The 18,555-nt window shown below is 39.5% G+C and overlaps 1 protein-coding gene across 2 annotated transcripts in view; it reads left to right on the plus strand.

Annotated features, from left to right (window-relative positions):
* LOC122057111 (PH, RCC1 and FYVE domains-containing protein 1-like) overlaps positions 1 to 18,555 on the plus strand; it is a 32,169-nt gene that overhangs the window by 10,473 nt on the left and 3,141 nt on the right. The window contains exons 2-4 of one of the 2 annotated variants that reach the window (XM_042619112.1): positions 3,847 to 3,933; positions 7,560 to 7,598; positions 18,344 to 18,433. In XM_042619112.1, the coding sequence (XP_042475046.1) occupies positions 3,847 to 3,933; positions 7,560 to 7,598; positions 18,344 to 18,433 (216 nt within the window). The remainder of the gene's footprint in view (positions 1 to 3,846; positions 3,934 to 7,559; positions 7,599 to 18,343; positions 18,434 to 18,555) is intronic. The other variant, XM_042619113.1, reaches the window with a different exon arrangement.

Below are 18,555 nucleotides of genomic sequence, written 5' to 3' on the forward strand. Positions count from 1 at the left end.
TCAAATCAAAAGATAATAATTTTCCTTTTTTTTTTTTTTTTAATTATTAAACTGTTTATCATATTTTTTGAAAATTAAAATAATTATTTACAGGCTGAAAAAAATTTCGATCCAATAGGATAGTAGATCGGCCAATTGTAATTAACAATGTATAATAGAGTTCCATCAAAGCTATAGTAACCATACTTTTTTCAATTTTATGTTGATGGAAAATGTAATTTCTAAACCAAAAAAATAAAAAATTTTTATATAAAAAAAAAAAAATCGACACTGTGAGGTCATAAATCAGCGTATGGTGTCAAACATTTACAAAATCTATCCCTAACCAACATATATTTATGTTACTATTTAAAAAAAAAAAAATAGTTTTTGGGAAAGTGGTTTACCTTTTCAAACTTGGAAGTGTGTAGATCTTTAACTTGGAGTGATATTTGAAGGACTAGAGGTGGTTGTGTAGCAAAAAGAGGAGTCTTCCACTGATTTTGTAAAGGTACAAGAAAGAGCAGGTGAAATATTTTAAAATTGTCGAGTTGGAATTTCGACCCCAACTCACGAGATGAGTGCTTGTATAATATATGGTTTGTAACATTTCGGCAAGATACCAAAATGTTACACGAAATTTCTGCTAGATGCCAAAATTTCGACCAAATCAGTGAACTTTTTTTCATTCATAGGTAGTTTTGTTTCGGTAAAAAAAAATAAAAAAATCCCGAAATAAACAAAATATTGTCGAGATTTCGAACCATGGCTGCATGTACCCTTCATCCTTTAAGTCACTATGGAGGAAGGCATTCTTCACATCTAATTGATATAGGGGCTGCTCTCTATTTGCTTCCAAAGACAAGAGAACCCTTATAGAATTATACTTAGCCACAAGAACAAATATCTTATGATAGCCAATTCAATACACTTGACTTGTACCCTTTGTCCATCAACCTTGCCTTGTACCTCTCAATAACACCATTTGATTGGTACTTGATTGTTTAAACCCATCTGCATCTGACTAGAACTCTCCCACAGTGAGATTGACCAGTTTCCAAGTATAGTTCTTCTCAAGAGTCATCATTTCTTCAGATAGGACTTGCTTCCACTTTGGGTTATACAAGGCCTCAGTGTCATTCTTGGGAATGGAGATAGAGGAAAGGGAAAAAGAAAAATCAACACTTGGAGGAGAAAGAGCATCATAGGAAACGAACTGGGAAATAGGATTAGTACAAACTCTCTTTCCATTTCGAACAACAATGAGAAGGTCCAACTCAAAAGATGGAGGAGGAATGTAACCTGACCGAGGAAGGTGGATCCAAAGAGGACTCTTGGTAGGTCTTCTTTTCCCTTCTTTTGTACACAATAGGTTCCTTCTCTTTACCAGGCCCAACACCTAAATTATCACAAGTGCCAACAATATCCACCTCTTTATGTTTTTCAACATCAAGCTGAAATGGGGGGATAGGAATAGGCAATGGTGTGAGAAAAGGAATGACATCAATAGCCTCTTCACTTATACTATTCTTCCCCTGAAGAGGATGCTGAGAATGAGCAAAAAAGGGAACATACTCATGGAGGTGACATTCTTGGAAAGAAGCCGTCGGCAGGATGATAGCATTTGTAACCTTTGGTAGAGGGGGAATACCCAAGAAAAATGTATTTGAGGGCCTTGGGATCAAGTTTAGTCCGAGCATTCTTGTAGATATGGACATAACACACACCCAAACATTTTGGGGGGAAGAGCAAAAGCAAGAGCTTGAGGAGGTAGGGTTTCCAAAGGGGATTTAGAGCTAAGGAGCTTAGAGGGCATGCAGTTAATGAGGAAAGAGGCGGTAAGAAGAGCATCAGACCAAAAAGTCTTAGGGACATACATGCCAAAGAGGAAACTCCAAGAGACTTCCAATAAGTGGTGATTTTTCCTCTCAACCACCCTATTCTGGTGGGGGTTGTCAACACAAGCAATAGAATAATGTACAAACTGGGTAAGAGGAAAGAGAGTTTGTACTAATCCTATTGCCCAATTTGATGGATAATTCCATGGTCGGTAGAAAAGGTCTGGAGGGCACCATACATGTACTCACCCCCTTTATTTGAATGAAGAATCTGAATATGAGTTGAAAACTGAGTAAGAATCAGCTGATAGAAATTTTTGAAGATATCAAGACATCACTCTTATGCTTCATAAAAGAAGTCCAAGTAGACATGGAATAATCATCAACAATGGAAACAAAATAGCGATAACCCAATAAGGAAGTAGTGGGAGAGGCTTCCCAAACATCAATATGTACAATATCAAAGGGAGTGACAAATCTATTACCATGGTAAGGATAAGAAGAACGATAATATTTAGCAAACACACAAAGTTCACACTAAAACACATGGGAAGAAGGAATACAAGAAAACAAGTGTGGCAATTTTTGTCGTATAACGCCGAAAATGGGTGACCCAAATGTCGATGCCACAACATCACAGGGTCCACAATACTGTTATTTTTATGCCCACACTCGTTGGACTGAGCAATAGGAAGTTCCCATATCAAGATGGTAGAGTCCATTTTCCATACGTCCACTGCTAATAATCCTATTTGTCACCAAATCCTGAAAAACACAATGAGATGGAAAAAAAGTAACATTGCAAATTATTTCTCCCCTTAACTGATGCCAAACTATCAATAAGAAAGTCTCTTTATATATTGTGATCAAATAACTATCTAATAGATGAACTAGACAAATCTTTTGCAGCAAGGGTTCTACCCAAGTAGCAAATTCTGTCCATGGGTGATGTATTTGTTTATTTTGTTGTTCCCTCTGGATTCATTTCACATCTCTCTTTCTTCTCGTTTTACTAAAACTGTTATTTGTCACAAACAGAATGTGAAAGTTGACCCATTCAAAAAGTAAGAAGGAAAAAAAAAAAAAAATCTGATTGGACCTTGTGGGACCAATATGTCCCTCATACTCTTCTAGTCATTGGAGTTTTCCATTGAAGCAATTAAACAACTAACAGTAGACTTGATGCAACATAAGCCAATTAAAGCTTAACCTAAGGAACTGAACAGTCAACCAATAAACTGTTCCAAATAGAGAATATCCTTTACCCAAACCAAAACGGGTTGGGTCTGGGTCTGTTATGTTAGGATTTTATAAATATCGCAAAAGGGCGTACCCAGTGCATGAGGCTCCCGTCACTGCAGGGTTTGGGGAGGTCATAATATCCACAACCTTAACCCTGCTTCGTGGAGAGGTTGTTTCCTGACTCGAACTCTGTGACCACTTGGTCACAATGGAGCAACCTTGCCATTGCACCAAGGTCCACCCTCTTCTAGAAATCAAACAAATTGGACTCCTAGATTCTCACTTATACATTGGTTCTTTTAATGGACGAGTTATAAATGTATATTATTTCATTAGAAATGGAGAAGGGGAGATTAGGAAGCATAAAACAGTACAATAACACAGTTGTACAGACATCAAGATCCCAAAATCGCTGTCATATTATGATACCAACATCTCAAAATTATACTATTCTAATCAATCAATGTCCACTAGACTGGAGTACTGGACCTGTATTTTTCACATTGAACTATGTTACAAGTATGTTGTAACCATTTGAACTAATGGTATGATATTGGCATATGCCACCTAAAGTTCATGAGGGTCAGTCAAAATTGGGAAATGCGAGAACAATGCTTATTTTAGTTTTAAAATAGCTTTTTTTGTTACCAGTTCTCCTGTTTTCTTTTCTTTATCCCTCCTAATTGTCATTTGATGAGGCAAATTCATCATCTTCTTCTTTTCCCCCTTGCTTTTGGGTTGTATCTGTGTGTAGTAAGTTGATGTTTTGGAATCTTTTCAATGGCAGGCTATCTTGGCCCTTAAGAAAGGGGCATATCTGCTAAAGTATGGGCGCAGAGGGAAGCCTAAGTTTTGCCCATTCCGTCTTGCTAATGTAAGTTGTATCCATCACTAGCATACCATTAGTTTTATTCATTGATTTGTTGGTTTTTCTTCTTTCAAAGTGTTTTGCGTGTTATATTGTCATTCCTCAAGATTGTTATTTACTTTGGGGAGGATATAATGTGGTTCTAGATCACCTAATGGATAGGTTTCATAAAGTAACAGTAAACAATTATCGGACCTAAGGAAAATTCTGGAATTTAGGAGAAAACTGATATCAAACAATAAAAAAATCAGATGACTCCAAAAATATGGTAGAAGACGAGTATTAGACTCAAAATCTCTATAAAGTTTGAAACAAATCCAATGGACAGATTAGAGATATGAACCCATCCTAGATTACGGAAACTGAAAATTCACAGCAAACCCAAAATTCAATAAACAGTAACTGACCACTAATTGCATCAACAAGATTGGATTTTAACTGAGACATTGAAATCTAATCAGGAAACTGAAGTCTGACATCAGATCTTGAAACAACCCCAGAATCTGAGATTTCTAGAAGTGTTTCATCTTAGGTAGGAAACCTGAAATGGCACCAAGAAAAAAGGAAATCTAGAAACTAAGATAAACATGTGACCAAAGGCTATAACTAGAACAGAAACTAGATGAAGTTTAGAACAGAACAACAACTAGACTATTAGAACTTGGCCGAACTAAATCAGAAACTAGAGAAAATTGGTGAAGAAGGTACTGACCTGAAATTTGCATTAAGAACAGAGACAAGAAAGATAAATTAGAAGGGATATCAATTCCAGGAATCACCCCCTGAAACCCTAGACGGGGTCACCACCAGCTGTACTTGGAATCCATACAAGGTGTACCACTGAATCACACAGAACAGAGAAGCAAGAAGCCTTTTCTGCACGAGAAAATCTCCCTATCGTTACTCAATAGTAAGAGTCCTATATGGACTAAAAATCAAACTCTAATAAAATAAAGAGAAAAATTACCCCAACTAGGAAAGGAAATTAAATAAATAACTCCAAGCAAGGATCTTTACAGGGCTAACAAGGGCTTGTAGGGTCTCAGTAGGATGAGCAGGGTCCTTGGAGAAGGGTGCAAGGGGCAAGGCAAAGGTGCGGGGTATGATAAAGGTGCCAATGAGTCGCTAGGTCGTAGGTGGAGGTCCCAGATGCTGTTGCTGGGGCTTAATGGAGACGCAGGAGGACAGGAGGATTTCTGGTGGCGACACCGGTGCCATGGCTAAGTAAAAAAGATTGAGGCAACATCGCAAGTGCCTGGTGGAGGTGGAGAGAGTCCTAGCGGTTGTTGCAGAGCCTTGGTACTACAGAGAAAGGCCAGGCGGAGCCTTGGCAGTGGTGGAAAGGCCAGGAAGGGGCCTCCTAGTCATTGCGGGGCCTCGGCAGAGGAGGAATGGCTAGGGGGCTTCTCAGGCTTGGTGGTTGTCTTGACAGAGACAGAATGCCAAGGGGGCCAGTCGGGAGGTGGTCAAGTCGTAAGGACAAGTGTGGTCCTTAATGATGGTCTGTGGTGGTCAGCTTGACGCTACATACTTCATAACATGTTTAGTAAACAATGCTTGGCTGAGTGAGGTAGGCTAAAGCCTCAGTAGCGGGTATGGAGATTAGACCTTCTAGCGGTTGAAAAAAATACCCAAAGTGTTGGGTTATGATACCAAGTTGAGAACCAAAAGATTGGAGAATGATTTGGCTTGTTAGATATGACAAAGGCCATCTTTATTTATGCTGTAATAATGGGTTATTCTAGAGTCTAAACAAACAGGTCCTTAAGTCCATTAAGGTTTTATGGTCCTTGTAATATTCTAGAATATTCTCTTCTCCATTATACATAAAGAGGGGTTGGTCTCTATGAGATATAAGCTCAATTCCCCATATCAACATGGTATCAGAGCCATGAAACCCTAATCCTTTCTTCTCTCTCTCTCTATCTCTCTATCTCTCATCTCTTCTTGACTACCCTACCGTAGCTGCCGCCGCACCTCTCAACTCCCATCACTGCCAGCAACCAACGCCTCTGGTTAACACTGCTAGCACCAGTGCCTCTTGTCGTTGCCGTAGCCAGCTCCAGCTCCTCCTGTTGTAGCCCACGCCGCTCGCCTTCACCGTTGCTAGTGCCTTCAGCCGTCACTGCTACTAGCGTCTTGCACCTCTTTCGTCCGCTCTGCCTCGTCCTCCTCCCTTGGTGGTTGAATGTGATCTTTCCTACCGAGGGCTGTTCACCTTGTTGTCTCTCTTTGAGATGATATGTGCCCGGAATTTACTCTCTAGTTGTCGAAGATTCTGGTGCTATTCTAGGGACGTTTGAGACCTACTTTTTGATTAGCAAACATATCTGAGGTTACTACTACATCTACTGAATTGAAGGGACTACCTATTATGTCCCTTCCATCCTCCCTAGCTCCAATAAACTTGATGGGTGTAACTGTCTGATGTGGTCTTATTCATTCTTCTGGGCTATTGGTGCTTGTGGTTATTCTAGCTACATTACTAGTGCTACGAAAAAGCCTACTGTTGCTGATCAAACTCAAACCAAATGGGAGGCAGACAACTTTCTCGTTATGTCTTACCTTATCAATTCCATCGATCCAACTATTGCTTGGAATTATCTTTTACTGGATACTGTTGCAAAGATCTTCAAGGCTACCAAGAACACATATTCTCAAGTTGGTAGTGATGCCTAGTGTTACGAGTCGAGGAAACGGATTCATGAAACCAAACAAAAGGAACTCTCTTTCACAATATTATTTTATTAGCAAAGGTATATGGCAAGAATTAGATTTTTATGATGACACTGCTCTTACATGCGAAACTGATACTGTTATCATTACAAAGAAAGAAGATAATATTCGTGTTTATGTGTTTCTTGATGGCCTTAATACCGAGTTTGATTAGATTCAAGCCCATATTTTATGTAGGGTTCCATTTCCCTCTCTAGAACAGGCTTATGCCTTGGATCAATCTGAGGATAATCATAGCACTGTTATGCTTTCATGCGCGATACGGGATTGCTCTACTCTTTACTCTAGTTCAGGGAATCAAACAAGGAGGTTTTAAAGTGTAACTATTGTGGAAAGGAACGTCACACCACGGACCGATGTTGGAAGTTACATAATAACCAGCCATTACCCGTGGTTGTGGACATGGATTCTCCAATGCTATTGCCAATCAGGCTTCTGATGACACTCCCACAAAATCATTTGTCTCCCAGTAAGTGTTACAGACTTTGTGCCAACTAATGACTAAGCTCGACACTGCTTCCTCCTCTGCGGCTTCAGCTACTTCCCTACCAACTTCCTCTAACCCTGCTTTGAACACAAGTATTTCATTTGGTGGCCATTATGTGTCGGTTGAATCCCTTTCTTGGATTATCGACTCAGGGGTCATTGACCATATGACTAGCTCTCCTAAACATTTAAATGCTTACTCTCCTTTGTTAGGTAACCAAAAAGTTCTAGTGGATGATGGGTGTGTTTCCTTTGTCTCTGGAAAGGGTTCCATCTCACTTAGTCCATTTTTATCCCTATCATTTGTATTGCATATCCCAAAATTTTCTACTAATCTTCTTTCCATTAATAGCATTACTAGCGATCTAAATTGTAAAGTAACGTTTTTTCCCTCTCATTGCCTCTTTCAGGACCTGGTAACAGAATGCACGATTGGTAGTGGTAAAGTGGTTGGTGGTTTGTACTTGCTTGATCGGTCTCCTACAACATTGACTTCTCTGAACACTATTCCAGATGCATTTACTTCTGCTTTGACTAAACTCTACCGATGGCATTGTTGTTTGGGTCGCCCTCCATTAGAAATTTTAGCAAAGTTATTTCTTGATTTATTTAGAAAGCGTAATCAAAACAATGTTTTTTGTGATGCTTACATTTTTGCTAAGCAAACTAGATCAATTTATCATTTTTGAGATAATAGAAGTTTGGATCCATTTGCTTTAATTCATTGTGATGTGTGGGGACCCTCCCGTCGTGTTTCTATTACTGGACACCTCTGGTTTGTGACTTTTATTGACTACTTTAGTTGTACCACTTGGGTTTATTTATTGTGCTAGAAGTGCGATGTCTTTCCCTGTTTTAAGTAGTTTTATAGGATGGTTTAGACACAATTTGATGTTAAGGTCCAGATACTTCGCACTGATAATGGCACTTAATATACTGACGGGGAATTCCAAGTGTACTTGGCTGAATAAGGGATAATCTATCAAACAAGTTGTGTGGACACTACTGCTCAGAATGAAGTTCCAGAGAGGAAGAATTGCCACATGTTTGAGGTTGTAATATGCCTTATGTTTTAGACCCATGTTCCGCAGCAGTACTGGAGTGATGTTGTGCTTTCTAATTCTTGCCTCATTAATCGGTTGCACTCTCGAGTATTGGCATCTCGTTGCCTTGTTGAGGTCTTGACAGGTTCTACTTCCTTTGTTGTGCCTCCCAAAGTTTTTGGGTGCATTGTCTTTGCACAAAACCATCAACAATATGGGAAGTTTGATCCTTGTGGACTCCGTTGTATCTTCTTGGCTATTCTCCCACTTAGAAGGGGTATTGCTGTTACCATCCTCCCACGAGGAAGTTCTACTTGACCATGGATGTTGTGTTCCATGAATTTGCTGCCTATGATCCTGCACCTCCTTAAGGGGAGTATCCTAGAGTGCAAGATGTGCCAATGATTGCTTCGTTGGAAATAATGGAAGATGTGTATTTGGAAGAAGGGTTCATAAGTCAGAAACAACAAGGACCACCCATTTCCGCCTAGGGGGAGCAGGGACCCAATTCTGCCCAAGGGGAGTTGGAATTTATTACTGATTAGGAGAAGTCGACCAAGCTAGCCTAACTGTATGATCGTTGATGCCGTAAGCAAAGTCACCCTACTATTATTGCACCAAGCCAGTCACATGCCCAGAACCAATTCCTACTACTGGTGAGTCCCTTCCTTCTGATGCACCTCTTGATTTGCCAATAGCTTTTTGTGAGTCTCAAAGGGAAAGTTCTAAACACCCCATTTCTAATGTTGTTTCCTATGAGCGTCTATCTTCTTCCTTCTACTCCTTTGTTTCTTCTTTGTCGTCTGTTTCTATTTCTCGTAACTGGTAGAAAGCTCTTGCAGATCCAAAGTAGAAGGAAGCATTGCATGAGGAAATGAGAGTGCTTGAGAAGAACAAGTCAATGAATCTAGTTCATCTCCCTTCACGGAAGAAAGTTGTTAGCTGTAAACTTAGTTGTCATGGCGTCGCCTAGGCGTCGCTAGGCGGCGATTTGGCGTCCTGGCTGAAAAAGAAGTTCATGGCAGTGCTACGATTTACATGACTCATAAATGGCGGTCGCCATTGGCTGATAGGCGTCGCCATGGCACCGCTATGGACGCCAGGTCATGCCTGATTCACTAGGCGGTCGATTTTTTGTAAAATGCAGGGTGATTTTGATAGGGCTATTTTGATTTTTGATGATTTGATATTGCTTAATGTTGGTTTTATATGTTATAGGGTATATATTGTAGGCTTGTAGAATGCTAAATAACTTTAAAAAATAGGGAAAATAAAAAAATAGCATACTAAATAACTTTAGAAAATAGGGAAAATAAAAAATGACACATGGGCGATTTGACCGCCATGGCAACGCCATAACGAGCGTTTCATCGCCAAATCGATTAGCCACTCCTCCACCGCCTTGGATCGATTTGACGCCATAACAACTATGGCTGTAAATGAATCTTCACAGTGAAACAGTTTGCATATAGATTTGTAGACAAATGTAAGGCATGAGTTGTTGCAAGAGGGTTCACTTAGACATATGGCATTGACTACCAGGAAACCTTTGCAACAGTGGCTAAGATGAACATTGTAAGAGTTATTATATCATGTGCTGTTAACCGTGACTAGGATCTGCAACAACTTGACATGAAGTATGCCTTTCTTCATGGTAAATTGAAAGATGAGGTATATGTGGATCTTCCTAATGGTTTTATCGCTTAGTAGACTCAGGATAAGTTGTGCAAGTTAAAACGAGCGTTATATAGGATTATGGGTTGAAGCAGTCCCCACAAGACTTGTTTGGCCGGTTCCACAGGGCAATTAGTACCATAGGCTACAAATAGAGTATTGCAGATCATACTCTGTTCATCAAGAAGTCAAGGGAGCACATTATTGTACTTATAGTATATGTGGATGATATAGTGGTTACTGGCAGTGACATGCTAGAAATTGCACATCTCAAATCTTATTTGGGAGCTGAGTTCGAGATCAAGGACTTGGGGAAGCTCATTTATTTTTTGGGTATTGAGGTAGCCTATTCAGCTCAAGGTATCTTTCTTTCCCAATGAAACTATACTCTTGACCTCCTTTCTGATATAAGGTTATTAGGATGTAAGGCTACTAAAACTCCATTAGAGACTAATTCTCATCTCAAAGAGAAAGATGTAGAATCAATTGACAAGAGTAGTTATCAGTTGCTAGTTGGTCGTTTCATATATCTCTCCCATACTTGCCCTGATATAGCATTTGCTTTCAGTCTGGTAAGCCAATATATGCATGATCCATATTCCACTCATTTGGAGGCAGCACATTGCATCCTGAGATACTTAAAGTCAGCTCCAGGGAAAGGGGTTTTATTCACTCTTCATGGTCAATTAGGTGTGGAGGCATTCACTGATGCACATTGGGCTAGTTGTCTTGATGATAGGAGATCTATCTCTGGGTATTGTACGGTGAAGCTAGAAGCAAGTAGTGGTTGCAAGATCTAGTGCTGAAGTAGAGTTTTGAGCCATGGCACAAGGGATATGTAAACTACTATGGATCCAGGGTCTTCTTCAGGATTTATGTGTTTCTATTGATCTGCCTATGTGACTCTATTGCGACAAGAAATCTTGTATTAGTATTACCCATAATCTGGTTCAGCATGACTGTACAAAACATTTAGAGATCAATAGTCATTTCATCAAGGAGAAGCTTGAGCACGGCACGATCAATGTTCCGTTTGTGTCTTTTGAGGCTCAGTTAGCTGATATATTCACTAAGAGTCTCAGTAGTAAATCATTAAATTGTTTATTCCTATTGTTGGCAAGGTGGGCATGTTTACCATGTATGTGCCAACTTGAGGGGGTGTTGTAAAAATGGGTTATTCTAGCATCTAAGCAAATAGGTCTTGAAGTCCGTTAGGGTTTTATGGTCCTTGTAATATTCTAGAATATTCTCTTTTATTATAACTAAAGAGGGGCTGGTATCTATGAGACATAAGCTCAATTCCCCAAATCAACAATTTATAATGTATTTGCGTAGTACATGGGTAACAAATATGGGAAGTAGTACAAGGCTAGGTAGTACACTAGGTAGCACATATACGCATGTATAGAAGGTGGCATACTTATCCTAAACAATTTATGATAAAATCTGTTGTATTTTATCATAAAGATGTGTTAGTTATCTACTTTCTTTTATTGTGATTGAATAAGAAAATACTGTTGAAACTAGGGTAGAATACTGTTCAATGTCCAATAAAACCCCAAATATCTGCTGAAGCTGATGGCAGAATATTGAGATATAATTGAAACTAGGGCAGAATTAGGGCTTAAACTGGAGAATTTTAATACTACCAAGCACAGGCCTCTGCTGGAGCCAAATCCCTGGTTGAGTGCCTATTTGGGGGTCCCAACAAAACACTAAAAGCTGGTCTTCAAAAGCCTTAACGTTAGTGAGATACAATAGATTGATTTCTAGCCAGATATCCCACTCTCAAGGCTGCCACAGGCTCCTTTGTGGTTCAGAATAACAGCAACAGTTCGGAGAAGTAATGAGCCTTGAAACATCTTCGATTGCTCCCTCACACAACCTCACAGCACTCAGTAACAACAGAAATAATAAAAGAAGAAGACACAAGTATAGGGAATTCGATGGAGGTAGACGTGGGTGGGATTGGCTCTCTCAGCCTTGGTCCTCTCACCCACAGCTATCCCAGCTGTTGAACCAGTCTTTCTCAGACTCAAGCTTGCAAGCAATTTCTCAAAATTTCATTAATCAGCTAGTGAAAGAGTTACAATTCGATGGCTTTATGTAATTGAGGCTTAAGTGTCAAAATAGGGAAGTTATAGAAATTGGAAACTATAAGAAAAAGGAAACTTTTTCTTACTTGGCCAAGAAGAAAAACAAAAAGGATAACTTCAAGACAAATAAGCTTCCTAGACTGAAAATTAAATACTTGGATAGTAAGAGAACATACTAAAAAAGGGAATAAACTTCTTCTAGAATGCTGAATCAATGGGAGCTTGTTTGCTTTCTGACTAGGTCTCACAATGAGATATAATCAAGGTCAAAACTTGGGATCGATAGCTAAAAGAACAAGTCTTCTAGAAGCTGGTCCAGGTTGGTTCAATTGGCTTGGCTGGCTGGACCAAATTGAAAACCAGTTTAGGACTGCTGGTTCTGGTTCTTCTTTCTCCTGCGATACTGTAGGCCGGTGAATCAATCTAAATGACTACAACTATGTTTGGATATTTAGAATCCAAACTGCAAGGAATTTGTCGTATTTTTGGGTTGAATCAAGTGACAGTATGGGCATCATGGGAACTAGATGCTTTTATCTCCCAGATCCTATTCCCATGCCCGTAGGGATTGCAGCCTCTACCCAAAATTTCAGAATTTCAACTCCAATGAAATGATAGATTTTTCTGGTTGGAATCTAAACTGTCAGGTTAAATATTTTCATATTCTATAAAGTAACAACCCTTGAATAGCAGCAGGAGTTTGATGTCCGATCACCAAAATATCGCAAAACTTATGACAGAACATCTTGCTTAGATTTCTAAGAAGTTGATGTAGGCAAGCAATGTTGGTTTGGAATGATAAGCATATATTCTGGTGTGAGAAATGGGCTAAGATATAGTGTATGGAAAGGCTGACCTGTTGTGAGCTGATTGGGAACAATAACCTGCTGATACGAAAAATAATTGAGACAGATATGACCAGTTCTAGCCTTGTAGGTGACGATGGGATCACACCTTCCCTTCTTGCATCTCACACCACATGCAGGAATACACATCAGAGTAAATGTATAAAAGTATATCACATAAAGTGGTTAATTACACTTCCCTCCCCTGTAGTTTGAAACCTATCAGAACCCTCCCCTGAGGTCCTAGATTCTAACTACTGTCCCATTATTCCTTAACAGTGTTAGATATGCAACTAAAAATACAAATTACCCTCTATCATCTCTAAACCAAAACCTAGCCTCTTAAAATGACAAACTTAACCTCATAATCTCTAAAACCCCAACCATAGCCTCTTAAATCGAATTTATGCTAGAACCTTTAAACCTAGCCTCTGCAACTCGTCGGCATTCTTGTTCTTTAGCCACTGAGGCAGTGGCAAGCTGACAGCAGCGAGCTGAGTGAGCGATGTTTCTTTTGCCAGAATTAGGTAATAATCTCTCTCTTCTCTCTCTTTCACTCGTCTGATGAAATGCCAGAACAGAAAATCAAATAAGCTCTACATGGTGGCGGAACCAAGTTATACTGAATTAATTCTCTGTGTATGATGAGCAAAATCACTGGAGGGAGATCTATTCAAAACTTCCTTTTACAGAATAAAAATTTCTGGATTTAAAGGTAATTATGGGTGAATAAACCTGGAATCATATGTAAGTGAATAAACCTTCTAGCCATTAGACTATTTTAATAACTTCACATCAGATTCCCACCAATATATTGACCTTGGTATTTTAGTTAGAGTAATTCCTCTATTGTCGCATATATTTTGGACTGTCATAATATTCCTTCAGCAATCCAAATGAAGATGGTACAGATTAAAAATAATTAGGGGAAAAGACTATTTGATAACCTCACTTTGTGTGTGTGTGTGTGTGAAGGAGAACAGAGTCAATGACAATACATAATTGTTCGACTGAGATCGATTGACTTTGACACCATATGTGCCATTAGGACCTAAAATCTACTAACTTTAAGCATTATACAGTCATCCAAGCTATTAAACAAAGCCTGAGTGTGCCATCTGAAGAGATAGAGAAATCCCCTTCAGTTCAGCTTCTACTGCATCACTGCACTTCCTTAGACCCTATTCTCACATAAAAGAGGTGTGAGTCTGTATTAACCAAGAGGCAGATCAACCTTCTGATTAATGTTGCCTTGAAAAATCTTCCCTTTTTTTTTTGGGTGAATAAATAATTCATTACCAAGGAGAAAGAAAATACAAGAGGAAAGGGGGGGGGGGAGGGAAGGCTTAAGCCAACAAGGAGAAGCCAGCCCAAAGAGAACCAAAAACAATAACGAACCAAAATACAAATCAAGCTAATGAAAAGGCAAACCCGACCAACAGGGGAGGAACACCAACGACTAACGCCTTCAAGGAGGCTGAAAGAGATTAGCCTGAAGATTCCATGAGCTAATGATGAGGGAATTTTTTGGGGAGATAGGGATTGGCCTGGGTTGACGGTGGAGAAGGGCTTGGGCCTTAGAAGTAACATCAAAGTAGATAGCTTTCCAAATCTGGTCCTGAGATCGGGATTTGGAGGTCCATCTACGGATGTTACGTTCCATCCAAAAATGGTTGATAGTAGCACAGAAAGCCAATTTTCCAATCGTATCACAAATATAGGGACCTGAGAATGCCATACTCACCCACACCCATTCTTGATCAAGGGGGAGAATAGTCCTGAGGGAAGGCCAACAATTGGATAGGACTTTCTTCCAAATCAGGGAGGAGAAAGGGCAAGAGAAGAAGAGATGAGGGATATCTTCCATACCCAAATGGCAGAGACAACAAGAGGGGTTGATAGGGATGAAACGGTGAATGAGGAAGGATTGGGTGGGAAGGCAATTGGACATACATCTCCATAAGGTGAAGATGTGTCTGAGAATGTGACCTTTGAACTAAACCAGTTTGTGCCACGGAACCGGAGGGGAGGGAGTACGAATATGGGTCCAAGCTGAGGTCGAGGAGAAGATCCCATTAGGGGAGGGGAGGGGATCCAAATACATTTATCCTCCCTTCCTCGATGACCAGGGGGATAGGGGGAAGGGAAAACCAAAGATCAGATAGAGGGGGGGAGGAGGATGGGGGAGACCATCCCATGGGAGAGAGGATAAAGGAAACTTTGACATTAGCAGGAAGACCCGAAGAGTAGATTACTAAATGCCTGAAGGGTGCCAGGGTTCTTCCAAAGGGAGGTGGAATGACCATTTCCTATAGAGTAAGAAATGGCATTCATGGCAATGGGTCTGTGCTCAAGAATCTTCCTCCAGATCCAGGATGGATCCGAGGTAGAAGCTGCAGTCCAAAGGGAGTGATGCTTAAGAGGACCAACAAGGATCCAATCCACCCAGATACTAATTAAAATCTTCCATTAGTAATTAGAACACGAGGATTCCTTTAAAAAATTGTGAGAAGGAAGAATAATGTTATCCATAGTTGCACAAACAGAAGAAGAAATTGTGGATGTAAGTTCTTGTAACTCCCTAAACCAGGTATGATACTCTGAGAGAATGAGTGATGGGTTCCATATGTTAGACTTTATATACATATTCTGCTTAAATGCATTCTTAATTTTAGAATGCTCACATTCCTTGTTAGCATTTCATCAAACAACTAATGGGTATTACATATGAGATGTTGTGGAGAGGAATTAAGTGGGGAATTTGATCATAAGGATTCTCATCTATTTGGACTATTTCAGCTTGACAATTAACAAATAGGGATGAGAATACAACAACAAGGGTAATAGACCTAGCATTTATAGAACTCATTCCAAAAAAGGGGAAACAAAATAAATGTGTTTCAATGAAATCAAAGGGAGTACCTTACCTTACCCTACCCTCAGTTTTGTTTGGTGCACCACTTCACAGAGTCACGACAATGAGGAGATCAATCATCAAACCTTCGTTGATGGTCGGATTCAACCTTGTACAGAGATGTTCAATGCAACAGAGCAAAGCAGAGAGCTTCAATGGACGGAGCTTTATCGGACGGCGAGCTTCAGTGAGGTATATGGATAAGTGATCTTCAACGGTGAGTGTTCGCAGTGAGATTCAATGCTTAGAGCTCTTCAACACAGAGTGTTTCAGAGGAGGTTTAAGAGTGGCAGCACATTGGGTGAAGAAGATGGATGAGTCACCTGCTTCACAAAAACATAAGGGGAGGGTGTTTTTGAATCATAAAATAGAAGGGCAATATGGGTATTAGAATATTAGTGTTAGTCTGAGGTCATCACTTAACAGTGGCAACTCATGATGTGGGGACGGTAGTTAGAATCTAGGAATCTCAGGGAGGGTTCTGATAGGTTTCAAACTACAAGGGAGGTGAGTGCTATTCAGGTAAAGTACAGGGGTGGGTAGTGTAATTTCCCCTTATTTAAAATAGTTGCCACATCTAGAAATGATTCAAGGTATGCTTTTTGGTCTTGTGGAATAGCCAATGGCACCTTTTGATGGAAATTTTTCCCACACAAAGAAGAGATGGGGCCCAGCCTGGATATCCCCTTGGTCAATAACCAATCTAATTTAACAGTAATTTTTTTTTTTTTTATACTAAGAAAATTTTAATTCCCCAAATATATTGGGGAAATTTAAATGCAACCACTTCAAAAATGTACTCATCAGATGATTGAAAATAGTTTGATCATGCTGACTTTTGGTCCAGGCAATCCTTGAGATCTGATCTGTTCTTGATTGTGCTTAATTCTTTGGAATGTGAAACAATAGGCAAACTATGGGTGCTGCAGACCCATTTTACAGGTCCTGTGACATGACTTGAGCACATCTCTTTTCCGAGCTTACTAAAAAACTCTTTCAATTGGGGGGGGGGGGGACTCAATTTTAAGAGCATTCCTTCCAAAAACTTTCATTTCCCCACTGAAACTCCCAAAATTAAAACTGAAATGTGGGGAACTGAAGAAAAGAGATTTCTGGCACATATACGGCCAGAAGTGAATCCAGCGAACACAGCCATCACTGCCATTGGATTGATATTTTTGTCATTGACTGTTGGATAGATGAGGAATGCCATGGATGGGCCATATGCTAAATTTGTGGCCCATCTCAACTGTGCTCTCCACTTATGGGGATTTCCCTTCCCTTCTTTTTATTTTCAACAATACTCTTGGAAAGATTTAGAGTCTGCAAGAAGGATTTCCATATGGTCTTTATTTATCTAGAAAAATCCTATGATATAGTCTCTAGAGAGTTAATCTGGCATATACTAGAGAAGAGAATTGTGTCGTGTAAATATGTGGATATAATTAAGATATGTATGAGGGCGTGGTGACTAGTGTGAGAACCGTGGGAGGTCAAGATAGTGGTTTCCCAATTACAACCCTTATTTGTTTGTGCTTATCATGTATGATTTAACCAGGAACATTCAAGATAAGGTTTCCATGTCGTATGCTTTTTGCTGATGGTACTATTTTGGTGGATGAGACAATAGCAGGGATTAACGCTAAGCTGGAGTTATTGATATCAACCCTGGAAATCAAAAGGTTTTAAGATAAGTCGAATGAAGATGGATTATATGTTGTGTAACTTTAGTTACACTGAGACGGATGATGATATGGTGAAACTTGAGGAGAGAGAGATACCGTAAAATGATTATTTTAGATAACTGGGGTCAAGTGGTCAACCATAAATAAAGAAGGTGATATAAAGGATGATGTTTCTCAGAGAATGAAAGTAGCATGGATGAAGTAGAGAGGTGCATCGAAAGTGTTGTGTGACCAACGTATTCCTATAAAACTTAAAGGAAAGTTTTATAGGACAGTTGTAAGACTGACTAGAATGTATGGAGCAAAATGTTAGACAATTAAGAAGCGTAATATGGATAAGCTAAGTGTAGTAGAGATGAGGATGTTGAGATGGATGTGCAGCTAAACTAGGAAGAATAAAGTAAGAAATGACCATATTAGAGCTGTTATAGGAGAAGTATTGAGGAAGACATGCATAGGTTAGGTCTTGACTAAAGTATGACCCATTTAGTTGGGAAAAGGGTTGAGTTGTTCTACCTGAAATTGAATTATCAGTGCTAGTTTACTGCGTTAAACACAAATAATCTATATGATCAACATTAATCAAAAGTGATTTCTAATCAAGGATTTAGTCAGTTCTGGAAATATGTTTTTTGGCTTTGCAAGATAAAAGAGCATAAAGAGATTGAAGTACAAGAAAAAAGTTCACTAAATAGCTCTTGTAATTTGCTTTTGATCATGAATGAACAAGTGAACTAAAATCACTGTGAGCGAGAGTCCTGACTCCTGATCATGACTGCTCTGGCCTTGTGATGGCTTGAGCCATCTTAGGCAGGTAAAAAAGATCATGTCCTCAATCCTCTGACCCTAGGCCTCAAATTTATCTTCTGTTTCTTTTTGAATAAATATGTCAAATTTCTCTCTTCCATCACCTTAAGTTGATGTGCTCACTTTTCAGGATGAGTCTCTACTGATATGGTATTCTGGCAAAAAGGAGAAACAGCTTGTGCTAAGTCATGTATCGAGGATTATACCTGGGCAGCGTACTGTAAGTTCATGAAACAATCACTTGGGATGTAAGAGTAGTGTATACTTTTCCCCGGTAACTAAACAATCCATGCAGTTCTCAGTATACTAATGATTGTCATTAGCCCCCTTTATTGAAATAGA

Source organism: Macadamia integrifolia, chromosome 12 (genome assembly GCF_013358625.1).
Source record: "Macadamia integrifolia cultivar HAES 741 chromosome 12, SCU_Mint_v3, whole genome shotgun sequence".
NCBI lineage: Eukaryota > Viridiplantae > Streptophyta > Magnoliopsida > Proteales > Proteaceae > Macadamia > Macadamia integrifolia.